This window comes from Rattus norvegicus, chromosome 20, assembly GCF_021556685.1.
Source record: "Rattus norvegicus strain SHRSP/BbbUtx chromosome 20, alternate assembly SHRSP_T2T, whole genome shotgun sequence".
NCBI classification, from domain to species: domain Eukaryota; kingdom Metazoa; phylum Chordata; class Mammalia; order Rodentia; family Muridae; genus Rattus; species Rattus norvegicus.
The window spans coordinates 38,806,919-38,822,200 of record NC_141553.1 but is presented as its reverse complement, the minus strand read 5'-3'; the positions used below and the strand labels follow the sequence as shown (position 1 = coordinate 38,822,200).

Here is a 15,282-nt window from a genome sequence, read left to right as displayed (position 1 = left end):
GTGCATCTTGATGGAAATTCTGGTGGCAAGGAGCACGAGTTTGTCCAGGAAACCATCTTGCAACTGGCTGCCACGGACTGTGTTTCCAAGGAATCCTCGAGTTATAGTGACCCAACCAATTTCTCCAGAGAGCCTCAGCTACCACAATGGGCACAGCCTGAAGGACAAGGCCAAGAACAGGCTCTCACTCAGGGATGCAACACGGGCGTCCTGGAATTCTTCCTGGATCAACTGCTGATGGAAGTTCGAGTGGAGAAGCACTCCCCAGGCTCTGTATATCTGGAAGGTGCAGGGCAGCAAATGGATGCAACACCTGAGCTGCCTCTCTCTCAAGAAGATTATGAGGCTCTGCTGGATATTCTCTGAGTCCCAGCCTGGAAGCTCCTATCCAGAAGACACCTGCAATCCACACTTGAGAATGTTGACAGCCCAAAAAGTTAATGCATCAAAACCCCTATGACAGTGGCTGATTTCGATGCAAAGCATCTTGCTTACTAGAAGGAGGAAATGCACGGGGGTTTTCCATGTGGAGTGCCTACCTGAGGGCCCTGAGACGAGGAAATGGGCTCTCAGAATGGGTTTCTGCTGAAGGGGCAGAGGGCAGATCACCAGGGACTCCTAAAACAACAAGGAGGCCTAATGAAAAGCCCAACTGACAGAACACAACATTGGACTGGCTCCATCAGATTCCAGGAAATCTCATGGGTCACCAGGTAGGCTACACATCTCAGGACACTAAACCAGGAAGGAGTTATGAACACTTCTTCCTTGGGACTAAGAACTGTAGCTCTTCTTACCAATGCCTTATGCTTAGCTGTGAGATGACTAACAATCCACCCATTCTATATGTACTCCTGGCACATTTGTTTAGTTTACTTTTGTTTTGTTTTGTCTTGCTCTGTTCTACTTACCATTGTATTCAATAAAGATTTGCATTGTTGGTTTGTTTGCTTGCTCGCTTGTTTGCTTGTGTGTTTGTATGGGTGGTTGAAAGGCTGTTTGGTTTAGGCATGAGCTTTCCAATTGAAAGGGTGGTAAGACTTTGGAAGGCAGTGAGGCGGGATGAGAGGTCTGAAAGGGAAATAACAAGGAAAGCTGATCAGTGTTCAATGCAGACATGGCAGTGTTTGCTAAAGCAAATAAGCGGGGAAAATGTCAACTTAAAGAAGAATGTGTGTAAGGCCACAAAACTGTAAATAAACATCATCCTGGAAATGGAGTGCAACCAAAGTATCGTGAACAATTCATTCCAGGATTGACACTGATTCAATCAGACAAGCCGAATACCTTCCTCCTCCCACAGTGCGGTGTTTCCCACAATCTCCCGTATCCGTCTTTTAACCTTGAGTTTCCCAAGCCTAGCACGGCCCTGCATTCCCTAATGTGAGGTCCCTCTGCACCCACCTGAAGACTGCAATTGCCTAGAGGTAGGCAGTTGGCCTTGGGTGCATGCAGCCACATTTCCTCAAGGAGCATAGGGCTTATACAATTCTTTCAACACAGGTTTTCGGTCTTTTGTTCCACATTCACAGGTCAGGACTGCTGGCCGGGTTTTTGTGTATGCTTGTGTGTGTGTATGTGTTAGTGTGTGTGTTTGTTTGTGTGTGTGTATGTGTGTGTTATTTGTATTCGTGTTATATGTGTGTGTGTTTGCATGTTCGTGTGTGAGTGCCTGTGTGTGTCTGCTTGTGTTGTGTGTGTTATTTGTATTTGTGTTATTTGTGTGTATGTGTGTATGTTTGTGTGTGTCTGTGTGTGTGCTTTGTTGTGTGTGTGGTATTTCTATTTGTGTTATTTGTATGGGTATGTGTGTGTGTTTGCATGTGTGTGTGTGTGTGTGTGTGTCTGTGTGTGTTTGTGCCTGTTTTTGCATGGACCATGTTAATTGTGAGAATTCCTGAAAATCTGGCTCAACTGTTCTTACAGGAAATGCATGAATGTGCGTTCCCGAATCTCTACATGAACTATTGTGGTTTTTGGGCTATTTGCCTATGTAAAAGACTTTCTTTCTGCATGTGCTATATTCTTCCCTTGCTTTAATAGAGTTCTGTTGCTCCCAACTACCAGCTAGCCCAACAAGCATGAAAGAAGTGCCATGATTTGCATGACTCCTGGAAGTGATGTCCTTGGGTCTCAGGACAAGTGGTTGGGATCCTCAGTTGGGGGGTCTTCTCTTTCCAACCTGTGTGGATCCAGATGGGATGAGATCAGCACGGATTCCACTTGGCTAGTGATACCACCTAAGGCACACTTCACTCAGCCTTCCTCTTCTGAAGCCTGCTTACCACCTCCACGATTTCCTGGATACTCTGCCCAAAGCCAGAAAGGACCTATGGTGCTCCCTCCTTGGATGATCTGTCTGCTGGATGGTTGATTCCTAGGACATTTTTTGTGCTTCCTTGTTCTGTGTCCAGAATGGCATGCAAGGGACTGCGAGACTTTGGGAGAGACTTTGCTGAGTCTGATAGGTTTCTTGAGGTCTTGTTCCGGGTCTCCTGTTCTCAGGTGGGAGGCGTGGCAGGTGTAAGGGGTCGTGGCATGACCTTGATTCAAGGGTCTGGAGTACGACTGTAGCCCACGGCTCCTTTTGAGTGGGCAGAGCTTCGGGTGCTGAGGCAAAGGTATTTACGGGCAGGGGTCCCAGCTCTAAGGGTGGCATTTGCAGAAGCTTGCGCTTGATCTGGAGCGGTCCTGACTATATTCTCCAGCTTTAGGTCTCCTGGCATCGAATCCTTAGGAGCATGGAAGCTGGAAGCAATGTGGATAACAGCTGTATGCTGGGGGAATCCCGGCGCAGGAAGACGGTTTGGCAGGCCTGGCAAAAGAAGGCCCTGCTATCAGCTTTAGGCAAGAACCAATACCCGAGCTCTGGGACAGGCAGGAACTGGCCAGGCAAATACAGCTCCCTTCGTCCCGCATCCGAGTGTGGTTTCAGAACCGAAGGAGTCGCACTGGAGAGGTGAGGCACGGCCCAAAGCGGTCCAGCAGAGGCTCCATTCCGCTAGCCTCCCAACAGCTCGAGGAATGGTTTGGCTCCAGGTCACAAGGTAGCAGCATGCCCTCGGACAGCAGAAGGCCTCGCACTCGACTCACCTTGCAACAGCGCAGTATCCTAGTGCAAGCCTTTGAGAGGAATCCGTTGCCAGGCTTTGCTACCAGGGAGCAGCTGGGCCAGAGGACAGGTTTGTCTGAGTACACGATCCACATATGATTTCAGAACAGAAGAGCGCGGCAAGCCCGCGCTCCAGATCAAGATGTGCCTGCTTCACAAGTGCAGGATGTGGCAACTGGAGGTCTCAGTGGCAGGGATGAAGCAGCACAGGACAACCTGTTATCGATGGCTATCTCAGGAGGTGTGGGCATGGAGAACTCGAGCTCCAGCGACCAGCCCTACTTCCACAAAGAGTCCCAGCAACCCCAAATGGCACTGCCCGAAGGACGAGGCCAATCACAGACAGCGACTCAAGCATACGAGGCAGGACCTCTGGAACTCCTCCTTGATGAACTGCTGGAAGAAGACCAAGTGGAGGGTGGCAGGCCATTCCCTGTGCATCTTGATGGAAATTCTGGTGGCAAGGAGCACGAGTTTGTCCAGGAAACCATCTTGCAACTGGCTGCCACGGACTGTGTTTCCAAGGAATCCTCGAGTTATAGTGACCCAACCAATTTCTCCAGAGAGCCTCAGCTACCACAATGGGCACAGCCTGAAGGACAAGGCCAAGAACAGGCTCTCACTCAGGGATGCAACACGGGCGTCCTGGAATTCTTCCTGGATCAACTGCTGATGGAAGTTCGAGTGGAGACGCACTCCCCAGGCTCTGTATATCTGGAAGGTGAAGGGCAGCAAATGGATGCAACACCTGAGCTGCCTCTCTCTCAAGAAGAATATGAGGCTCTGCTGGATATTCTCTGAGTCCCAGCCTGGAAGCTCCTATCCAGAAGACACCTGCAATCCACACTTGAGAATGTTGACAGCCCAAAACGTTAATGCATCAAAACCCCTATGACAGTGGCTGATTTCGATGCAAAGCATCTTGCTTACTAGAAGGAGGAAATGCACGGGGGTTTTCCATGTGGAGTGCCTACCTGAGGGCCCTGAGACGAGGAAATGGGCTCTCAGAATGGGTTTCTGCTGAAGGGTCAGAGGGCAGATCACCAGGGACTCCTAAAACAACAAGGAGGCCTAATGAAAAGCCCAACTGATAGAACACAACATTGGACTGGCTCCATCAGATTCCAGGAAATCTCATGGGTCACCAGGTAGGCTACACATCTCAGGACACTAAACCAGGAAGGAGTTATGAACACTTCTTCCTTGGGACTAAGAACTGTTGCTCTTCTTACCAGTGCCTTATGCTTAGCTGTGAGATGACTAACAATCCACCCATTCTATATGTACTCCTGGCACATTTGTTTAGTTTACTTTTGTTTTGTTTTGTCTTGCTCTGTTCTACTTACCATTGTATTCAATAAAGATTTGCATTGTTGGTTTGTTTGCTTGCTTGCTTGTTTGCTTGTGTGTTTGTATGGGTGGTTGAAAGGCTGTTTGGTTTAGGCATGAGCTTTCCAATTGAAAGGGTGGTAAGACATTGGAAGGCAGTGAGGAGGGATGAGCGGTCTGAAAGGGAAATAACAAGGAAAGCTGATCAGTGTTCAATGCAGACATGGCAGTGTTTGCTAAAGCAAACAAGCGGGGAAAATGTCAACTTAAAGAAGAATGTGTGTAAGGCCACAAAACTGTAAATAAACATCATCCTGGAAATGGAGTGCAACCAAAGTATCGTGAACAATTCATTCCAGGATTGACACTGATTCAATCAGACAAGCCGAATACCTTCCTCCTCCCACAGTGAGGTGTTTCCCACAATCTCCCGTATCCGTCTTTTAACCTTGAGATTCCCAAGCCTAGCACGGCCCTGCATTCCCGAATGTGAGGTCCCTCTGCACCCACCTGAAGACTGCAATTGCCTAGAGGTAGGCAGTTGGCCTTGGGTGCATGCAGCCATATTTCCTCAAGGAGCATAGGGCTTATACAATTCTTTCAACACAGGTTTTCGGTCTTTTGTTCCACATTCACAGGTCAGACTTGCTGGCCGGGTTTTTGTGTATGCTTGTGTGTGTGTATGTGTTAGTGTGTGTGTTTGTTTGTGTGTGTGTATGTGTGTGTTATTTGTATTCGTGTTATATGTGTGTGTTTGCATGTTCGTGTGTGAGTGCCTGTGTGTGTGTGCTTGTGTTGTGTATGTTATTTGTATTTGTGTTATTTGTGTATATGTGTGTATGTTTGTGTGTGTCTGTGTGTGTGCTTTGTTGTGTGTGTGGTATTTCTATTTGTGTTATTTGTATGGGTATGTGTGTGTGTTTGCGTGTGTGTGTGTGTGTGTGTGTCTGTGTGTCTGTGTGTGTTTGTGCCTGTTTTTGCATGGACCATGTTAATTGTGAGAATTCCTGAAAATCTGGCTCAAGTCTTCTGACAGGAAATGCATGAATGTGCGTTCCCGAATCTCTACATGAACTATTGTGGTTTTTGGGCTATTTGCCTATGTAAAAGACTTTCTTTCTGCATGTGCTATATTCTTCCCTTGCTTTAATAGAGTTCTGTTGCTCCCAACTACCAGCTAGCCCTACAAGCATGAAAGAAGTGCCATGACTTGCATGACTCCTGGAAGTGATGTCCTTGGGTCTCAGGACAAGTGGTTGGGATCCTCAGTTAGGGGGTCTTCTGTTTCCAACCTGTGTGGATCCAGATGGGATGAGATCAGCACGGATTCCACTTGGCTAGTGATACCACCTAAGGCACACTCCACTCTGCCTTCCTCTTCTGAAGCCTGCTTACCACCTCCACGATTTCCTGAATACTCTGCCCAAAGCCAGGAAGGACCTATGGTGCTCCCTCCTTGGACGATCTGTCGGCTGGATGGTTGATTCCTAGGACATTTTTTGTGCTTCCTTGTTCTGTGTCCAGAATGGCATGCAAGGGACTGCGAGACTTTGGGAGATACTTTGCTGAGTCTGATAGGTTTCTTGAGGTCTTGTTCCGGGTCTCCTGTTCTCAGGTGGGAGGCGAGGCAGGTGTAAGGGGTCGTGGCATGACCTTGATTCAAGGGTCTGGAGTACGACTGTAGCCCACGGCTCCTTTTGAGTGGGCAGAGCTTCGGGTGCTGAGGCAAAGGTATTTACGGGCAGGGGTCCCAGCTCTAAGGGTGGCATTTGCAGAAGCTTGCGCTTGATCTGGAGCGGTCCTGACTATATTCTCCAGCTTTAGGTCTCCTGGCATCGAATCCTTAGGAGCATGGAAGCTGGAAGCAATGTGGATAACAGCTGTATGCTGGGGGAATCCCGGCGCAGGAAGACGGTTTGGCAGGCCTGGCAAAAGAAGGCCCTGCTATCAGCTTTAGGCAAGAACCAATACCCGAGCTCTGGGACAGGCAGGAACTGGCCAGGCAAATACAGCTCCCTTCGTCCCGCATCCGAGTGTGGTTTCAGAACCGAAGGAGTCGCACTGGAGAGGTGAGGCACGGCCCAAAGCGGTCCAGCAGAGGCTCCATTCCGCTAGCCTCCCAACAGCTCGAGGAAGGGTTTGGCTCCAGGTCACAAGGTAGCAGCATGCCCTCGGACAGCAGAGGCCTCGCACTCGACTCACCTTGCAACAGCGCAGTATCCTAGTGCAAGCCTTTGAGAGGAATCCGTTGCCAGGCTTTGCTACCAGGGAGCAGCTGGGCCAGAGGACAGGTTTGTCTGAGTACACGATCCACATATGATTTCAGAACAGAAGAGCGCGGCAAGCCCGCGCTCCAGATCAAGATGTGCCTGCTTCACAAGTGCAGGATGTGGCAACTGGAGGTCTCAGTGGCAGGGATGAAGCAGCACAGGACAACCTGTTATCGATGGCTATCTCAGGAGGTGTGGGCATGGAGAACTCGAGCTCCAGCGACCAGCCCTACTTCCACAAAGAGTCCCAGCAACCCCAAATGGCACTGCCCGAAGGACGAGGCCAATCACAGACAGCGACTCAAGCATACGAGGCAGGACCTCTGGAACTCCTCCTTGATGAACTGCTGGAAGAAGACCAAGTGGAGGGTGGCAGGCCATTCCCTGTGCATCTTGATGGAAATTCTGGTGGCAAGGAGCACGAGTTTGTCCAGGAAACCATCTTGCAACTGGCTGCCACGGACTGTGTTTCCAAGGAATCCTCGAGTTATAGTGACCCAACCAATTTCTCCAGAGAGCCTCAGCTACCACAATGGGCAAAGCCTGAAGGACAAGGCCAAGAACAGGCTCTCACTCAGGGATGCAACACGGGCGTCCTGGAATTCTTCCTGGATCAACTGCTGATGGAAGTTCGAGTGGAGAAGCACTCCCCAGGCTCTGTATATCTGGAAGGTGCAGGGCAGCAAATAGATGCAACACCTGAGCTGCCTCTCTCTCAAGAAGAATATGAGGCTCTGCTGGATATTCTCTGAGTCCCAGCCTGGAAGCTCCTATCCAGAAGACACCTGCAATCCACACTTGAGAATGTTGACAGCCCAAAAAGTTAATGCATCAAAACCCCTATGACAGTGGCTGATTTCGATGCAAAGCATCTTGCTTACTAGAAGGAGGAAATGCACGGGGGTTTTCCATGTGGAGTGCCTACCTGAGGGCCCTGAGACGAGGAAATGGGCTCTCAGAATGGGTTTCTGCTGAAGGGGCAGAGGGCAGATCACCAGGGACTCCTAAAACAACAAGGAGGCCTAATGAAAAGCCCAACTGACAGAACACAACATTGGACTGGCTCCATCAGATTCCAGGAAATCTCATGGGTCACCAGGTAGGCTACACATCTCAGGACACTAAACCAGGAAGGAGTTATGAACACTTCTTCCTTGGGACTAAGAACTGTAGCTCTTCTTACCAATGCCTTATGCTTAGCTGTGAGATGACTAACAATCCACCCATTCTATATGTACTCCTGGCACATTTGTTTAGTTTACTTTTGTTTTGTTTTGTCTTGCTCTGTTCTACTTACCATTGTATTCAATAAAGATTTGCATTGTTGGTTTGTTTGCTTGCTCGCTTGTTTGCTTGTGTGTTTGTATGGGTGGTTGAAAGGCTGTTTGGTTTAGGCATGAGCTTTCCAATTGAAAGGGTGGTAAGACTTTGGAAGTCAGTGAGGCGGGATGAGAGGTCTGAAAGGGAAATAACAAGGAAAGCTGATCAGTGTTCAATGCAGACATGGCAGTGTTTGCTAAAGCAAATAAGCGGGGAAAATGTCAACTTAAAGAAGAATGTGTGTAAGGCCACAAAATTGTAAATAAACATCATCCTGGAAATGGAGTGCAACCAAAGTATCGTGAACAATTCATTCCAGGATTGACACTGATTCAATCAGACAAGCCGAATACCTTCCTCCTCCCACAGTGCGGTGTTTCCCACAATCTCCCGTATCCGTCTTTTAACCTTGAGTTTCCCAAGCCTAGCACGGCCCTGCATTCCCTAATGTGAGGTCCCTCTGCACCCACCTGAAGACTGCAATTGCCTAGAGGTAGGCAGTTGGCCTTGGGTGCATGCAGCCACATTTCCTCAAGGAGCATAGGGCTTATACAATTCTTTCAACACAGGTTTTCGGTCTTTTGTTCCACATTCACAGGTCAGGACTGCTGGCCGGGTTTTTGTGTATGCTTGTGTGTGTGTATGTGTTAGTGTGTGTGTTTGTTTGTGTGTGTGTATGTGTGTGTTATTTGTATTCGTGTTATATGTGTGTGTGTTTGCATGTTCGTGTGTGAGTGCCTGTGTGTGTCTGCTTGTGTTGTGTGTGTTATTTGTATTTGTGTTATTTGTGTGTATGTGTGTATGTTTGTGTGTGTCTGTGTGTGTGCTTTGTTGTGTGTGTGGTATTTCTATTTGTGTTATTTGTATGGGTATGTGTGTGTGTTTGCATGTGTGTGTGTGTGTGTGTGTGTGTCTGTGTGTGTTTGTGCCTGTTTTTGCATGGACCATGTTAATTGTGAGAATTCCTGAAAATCTGGCTCAACTGTTCTTACAGGAAATGCATGAATGTGCGTTCCCGAATCTCTACATGAACTATTGTGGTTTTTGGGCTATTTGCCTATGTAAAAGACTTTCTTTCTGCATGTGCTATATTCTTCCCTTGCTTTAATAGAGTTCTGTTGCTCCCAACTACCAGCTAGCCCAACAAGCATGAAAGAAGTGCCATGATTTGCATGACTCCTGGAAGTGATGTCCTTGGGTCTCAGGACAAGTGGTTGGGATCCTCAGTTGGGGGGTCTTCTCTTTCCAACCTGTGTGGATCCAGATGGGATGAGATCAGCACGGATTCCACTTGGCTAGTGATACCACCTAAGGCACACTTCACTCAGCCTTCCTCTTCTGAAGCCTGCTTACCACCTCCACGATTTCCTGGATACTCTGCCCAAAGCCAGAAAGGACCTATGGTGCTCCCTCCTTGGATGATCTGTCTGCTGGATGGTTGATTCCTAGGACATTTTTTGTGCTTCCTTGTTCTGTGTCCAGAATGGCATGCAAGGGACTGCGAGACTTTGGGAGAGACTTTGCTGAGTCTGATAGGTTTCTTGAGGTCTTGTTCCGGGTCTCCTGTTCTCAGGTGGGAGGCGTGGCAGGTGTAAGGGGTCGTGGCATGACCTTGATTCAAGGGTCTGGAGTACGACTGTAGCCCACGGCTCCTTTTGAGTGGGCAGAGCTTCGGGTGCTGAGGCAAAGGTATTTACGGGCAGGGGTCCCAGCTCTAAGGGTGGCATTTGCAGAAGCTTGCGCTTGATCTGGAGCGGTCCTGACTATATTCTCCAGCTTTAGGTCTCCTGGCATCGAATCCTTAGGAGCATGGAAGCTGGAAGCAATGTGGATAACAGCTGTATGCTGGGGGAATCCCGGCGCAGGAAGACGGTTTGGCAGGCCTGGCAAAAGAAGGCCCTGCTATCAGCTTTAGGCAAGAACCAATACCCGAGCTCTGGGACAGGCAGGAACTGGCCAGGCAAATACAGCTCCCTTCGTCCCGCATCCGAGTGTGGTTTCAGAACCGAAGGAGTCGCACTGGAGAGGTGAGGCACGGCCCAAAGCGGTCCAGCAGAGGCTCCATTCCGCTAGCCTCCCAACAGCTCGAGGAAGGGTTTGGCTCCAGGTCACAAGGTAGCAGCATGCCCTCGGACAGCAGAGGCCTCGCACTCGACTCACCTTGCAACAGCGCAGTATCCTAGTGCAAGCCTTTGAGAGGAATCCGTTGCCAGGCTTTGCTACCAGGGAGCAGCTGGGCCAGAGGACAGGTTTGTCTGAGTACACGATCCACATATGATTTCAGAACAGAAGAGCGCGGCAAGCCCGCGCTCCAGATCAAGATGTGCCTGCTTCACAAGTGCAGGATGTGGCAACTGGAGGTCTCAGTGGCAGGGATGAAGCAGCACAGGACAACCTGTTATCGATGGCTATCTCAGGAGGTGTGGGCATGGAGAACTCGAGCTCCAGCGACCAGCCCTACTTCCACAAAGAGTCCCAGCAACCCCAAATGGCACTGCCCGAAGGACGAGGCCAATCACAGACAGCGACTCAAGCATACGAGGCAGGACCTCTGGAACTCCTCCTTGATGAACTGCTGGAAGAAGACCAAGTGGAGGGTGGCAGGCCATTCCCTGTGCATCTTGATGGAAATTCTGGTGGCAAGGAGCACGAGTTTGTCCAGGAAACCATCTTGCAACTGGCTGCCACGGACTGTGTTTCCAAGGAATCCTCGAGTTATAGTGACCCAACCAATTTCTCCAGAGAGCCTCAGCTACCACAATGGGCACAGCCTGAAGGACAAGGCCAAGAACAGGCTCTCACTCAGGGATGCAACACGGGCGTCCTGGAATTCTTCCTGGATCAACTGCTGATGGAAGTTCGAGTGGAGAAGCACTCCCCAGGCTCTGTATATCTGGAAGGTGCAGGGCAGCAAATGGATGCAACACCTGAGCTGCCTCTCTCTCAAGAAGTTTATGGGGCTCTGCTGGATATTCTCTGAGTCCCAGCCTGGAAGCTCCTATCCAGAAGACACCTGCAATCCACACTTGAGAATGTTGACAGCCCAAAAAGTTAATGCATCAAAACCCCTATGACAGTGGCTGATTTCGATGCAAAGCATCTTGCTTACTAGAAGGAGGAAATGCACGGGGGTTTTCCATGTGGAGTGCCTACCTGAGGGCCCTGAGACGAGGAAATGGGCTCTCAGAATGGGTTTCTGCTGAAGGGGCAGAGGGCAGATCACCAGGGACTCCTAAAACAACAAGGAGGCCTAATGAAAAGCCCAACTGATAGAACACAACATTGGACTGGCTCCATCAGATTCCAGGAAATCTCATGGGTCACCAGGTAGGCTACACATCTCAGGACACTAAACCAGGAAGGAGTTATGAACACTTCTTCCTTGGGACTAAGAACTGTAGCTCTTCTTACCAATGCCTTATGCTTAGCTGTGAGATGACTAACAATCCACCCATTCTATATGTACTCCTGGCACATTTGTTTAGTTTACTTTTGTTTTGTTTTGTCTTGCTCTGTTCTACTTACCATTGTATTCAATAAAGATTTGCATTGTTGGTTTGTTTGCTTGCTTGCTTGTTTGCTTGTGTGTTTGTATGGGTGGTTGAAAGGCTGTTTGGTTTAGGCATGAGCTTTCCAATTGAAAGGGTGGTAAGACTTTGGAAGGCAGTGAGGCGGGATGAGAGGTCTGAAAGGGAAATAACAAGGAAAGCTGATCAGTGTTCAATGCAGACATGGCAGTGTTTGCTAAAGCAAATAAGCGGGGAAAATGTCAACTTAAAGAAGAATGTGTGTAAGGCCACAAAACTGTAAATAAACATCATCCTGGAAATGGAGTGCAACCAAAGTATCGTGAACAATTCATTCCAGGATTGACACTGATTCAATCAGACAAGCCGAATACCTTCCTCCTCCCACAGTGCGGTGTTTCCCACAATCTCCCGTATCCGTCTTTTAACCTTGAGTTTCCCAAGCCTAGCACGGCCCTGCATTCCCTAATGTGAGGTCCCTCTGCACCCACCTGAAGACTGCAATTGCCTAGAGGTAGGCAGTTGGCCTTGGGTGCATGCAGCCACATTTCCTCAAGGAGCATAGGGCTTATACAATTCTTTCAACACAGGTTTTCGGTCTTTTGTTCCACATTCACAGGTCAGGACTGCTGGCCGGGTTTTTGTGTATGCTTGTGTGTGTGTATGTGTTAGTGTGTGTGTTTGTTTGTGTGTGTGTATGTGTGTGTTATTTGTATTCGTGTTATATGTGTGTGTGTTTGCATGTTCGTGTGTGAGTGCCTGTGTGTGTCTGCTTGTGTTGTGTGTGTTATTTGTATTTGTGTTATTTGTGTGTATGTGTGTATGTTTGTGTGTGTCTGTGTGTGTGCTTTGTTGTGTGTGTGGTATTTCTATTTGTGTTATTTGTATGGGTATGTGTGTGTGTTTGCATGTGTGTGTGTGTGTGTGTGTGTGTCTGTGTGTGTTTGTGCCTGTTTTTGCATGGACCATGTTAATTGTGAGAATTCCTGAAAATCTGGCTCAACTGTTCTTACAGGAAATGCATGAATGTGCGTTCCCGAATCTCTACATGAACTATTGTGGTTTTTGGGCTATTTGCCTATGTAAAAGACTTTCTTTCTGCATGTGCTATATTCTTCCCTTGCTTTAATAGAGTTCTGTTGCTCCCAACTACCAGCTAGCCCAACAAGCATGAAAGAAGTGCCATGATTTGCATGACTCCTGGAAGTGATGTCCTTGGGTCTCAGGACAAGTGGTTGGGATCCTCAGTTGGGGGGTCTTCTCTTTCCACGCTGTGTGGATCCAGATGGGATGAGATCAGCACGGATTCCACTTGGCTAGTGATACCACCTAAGGCACACTTCACTCAGCCTTCCTCTTCTGAAGCCTGCTTACCACCTCCACGATTTCCTGGATACTCTGCCCAAAGCCAGAAAGGGCCTATGGTGCTCCCTCCTTGGATGATCTGTCTGCTGGATGGTTGATTCCTAGGACATTTTTTGTGCTTCCTTGTTCTGTGTCCAGAATGGCATGCAAGGGACTGCGAGACTTTGGGAGAGACTTTGCTGAGTCTGATAGGTTTCTTGAGGTCTTGTTCCGGGTCTCCTGTTCTCAGGTGGGAGGCGTGGCAGGTGTAAGGGGTCGTGGCATGACCTTGATTCAAGGGTCTGGAGTACGACTGTAGCCCACGGCTCCTTTTGAGTGGGCAGAGCTTCGGGTGCTGAGGCAAAGGTATTTACGGGCAGGGGTCCCAGCTCTAAGGGTGGCATTTGCAGAAGCTTGCGCTTGATCTGGATCGGTCCTGACTATATTCTCCAGCTTTAGGTCTCCTGGCATCGAATCCTTAGGAGCATGGAAGCTGGAAGCAATGTGGATAACAGCTGTATGCTGGGGGAATCCCGGCGCAGGAAGACGGTTTGGCAGGCCTGGCAAAAGAAGGCCCTGCTATCAGCTTTAGGCAAGAACCAATACCCGAGCTCTGGGACAGGCAGGAACTGGCCAGGCAAATACAGCTCCCTTCGTCCCGCATCCGAGTGTGGTTTCAGAACCGAAGGAGTCGCACTGGAGAGGTGAGGCACGGCCCAAAGCGGTCCAGCAGAGGCTCCATTCCGCTAGCCTCCCAACAGCTCGAGGAATGGTTTGGCTCCAGGTCACAAGGTAGCAGCATGCCCTCGGACAGCAGAAGGCCTCGCACTCGACTCACCTTGCAACAGCGCAGTATCCTAGTGCAAGCCTTTGAGAGGAATCCGTTGCCAGGCTTTCCTACCAGGGAGCAGCTGGGCCAGAGGACAGGTTTGTCTGAGTACACGATCCACATATGATTTCAGAACAGAAGAGCGCGGCAAGCCCGCGCTCCAGATCAAGATGTGCCTGCTTCACAAGTGCAGGATGTGGCAACTGGAGGTCTCAGTGGCAGGGATGAAGCAGCACAGGACAACCTGTTATCGATGGCTATCTCAGGAGGTGTGGGCATGGAGAACTCGAGCTCCAGCGACCAGCCCTACTTCCACAAAGAGTCCCAGCAACCCCAAATGGCACTGCCCGAAGGACGAGGCCAATCACAGACAGCGACTCAAGCATACGAGGCAGGACCTCTGGAACTCCTCCTTGATGAACTGCTGGAAGAAGACCAAGTGGAGGGTGGCAGGCCATTCCCTGTGGATCTTGATGGAAATTCTGGTGGCAAGGAGCACGAGTTTGTCCAGGAAACCATCTTGCAACTGGCTGCCACGGACTGTGTTTCCAAGGAATCCTCGAGTTATAGTGACCCAACCAATTTCTCCAGAGAGCCTCAGCTACCACAATGGGCACAGCCTGAAGGACAAGGCCAAGAACAGGCTCTCACTCAGGGATGCAACACGGGCGTCCTGGAATTCTTCCTGGATCAACTGCTGATGGAAGTTCGAGTGGAGACGCACTCCCCAGGCTCTGTATATCTGGAAGGTGAAGGGCAGCAAATGGATGCAACACCTGAGCTGCCTCTCTCTCAAGAAGAATATGAGGCTCTGCTGGATATTCTCTGAGTCCCAGCCTGGAAGCTCCTATCCAGAAGACACCTGCAATCCACACTTGAGAATGTTGACAGCCCAAAAAGTTAATGCATCAAAACCCCTATGACAGTGGCTGATTTCGATGCAAAGCATCTTGCTTACTAGAAGGAGGAAATGCACGGGGGTTTTCCATGTGGAGTGCCTACCTGAGGGCCCTGAGACGAGGAAATGGACTCTCAGAATGGGTTTCTGCTGAAGGGGCAGAGGGCAGATCACCAGGGACTCCTAAAACAACAAGGAGGCCTAATGAAAAGCCCAACTGATAGAACACAACATTGGACTGGCTCCATCAGATTCCAGGAAATCTCATGGGTCACCCGGTAGGCTACACATCTCAGGACACTAAACCAGGAAGGAGTTATGAACACTTCTTCCTTGGGACTAAGAACTGTTGCTCTTCTTACCAATGCCTTATGCTTAGCTGTGAGATGACTAACAATCCACCCATTCTATATGTACTCCTGGCACATTTGTTTAGTTTACTTTTGTTTTGTTTTGTCTTGCTCTGTTCTACTTACCATTGTATTCAATAAAGATTTGCATTGTTGGTTTGTTTGCTTGCTTGCTTGTTTGCTTGTGTGTTTGTATGGGTGGTTGAAAGGCTGTTTGGTTTAGGCATGAGCTTTCCAATTGAAAGGGTGGTAAGAAATTGGAAGGCAGTGAGGCGGGATGAGCGGTCTGAAAGGGAAATAACA

At 49.2% G+C, this 15,282-nt stretch overlaps 2 protein-coding genes across 2 annotated transcripts; both read left to right on the top strand.

Annotated features, from left to right (window-relative positions):
- The first annotated feature begins 2,741 nt into the window (after positions 1-2,741).
- LOC147998669 (double homeobox protein 4C-like) lies at positions 2,742-3,211 on the top strand. Its single transcript, XM_087598757.1, has 2 exons — positions 2,742-2,959; positions 3,040-3,211. The coding sequence occupies exons 1-2, from the start codon at positions 2,742-2,744 to the stop codon at positions 3,209-3,211; spliced, it is 390 nt and encodes a 129-aa protein (XP_087454883.1).
- A 10,177-nt stretch (positions 3,212-13,388) lies between these two features.
- LOC147998668 (double homeobox protein 4C-like) lies at positions 13,389-13,858 on the top strand. Its single transcript, XM_087598756.1, has 2 exons — positions 13,389-13,606; positions 13,687-13,858. Exons 1-2 carry the CDS (start codon positions 13,389-13,391, stop codon positions 13,856-13,858), a joined length of 390 nt encoding a protein of 129 aa, XP_087454882.1.
- The last annotated feature ends 1,424 nt before the right edge of the window (positions 13,859-15,282 follow it).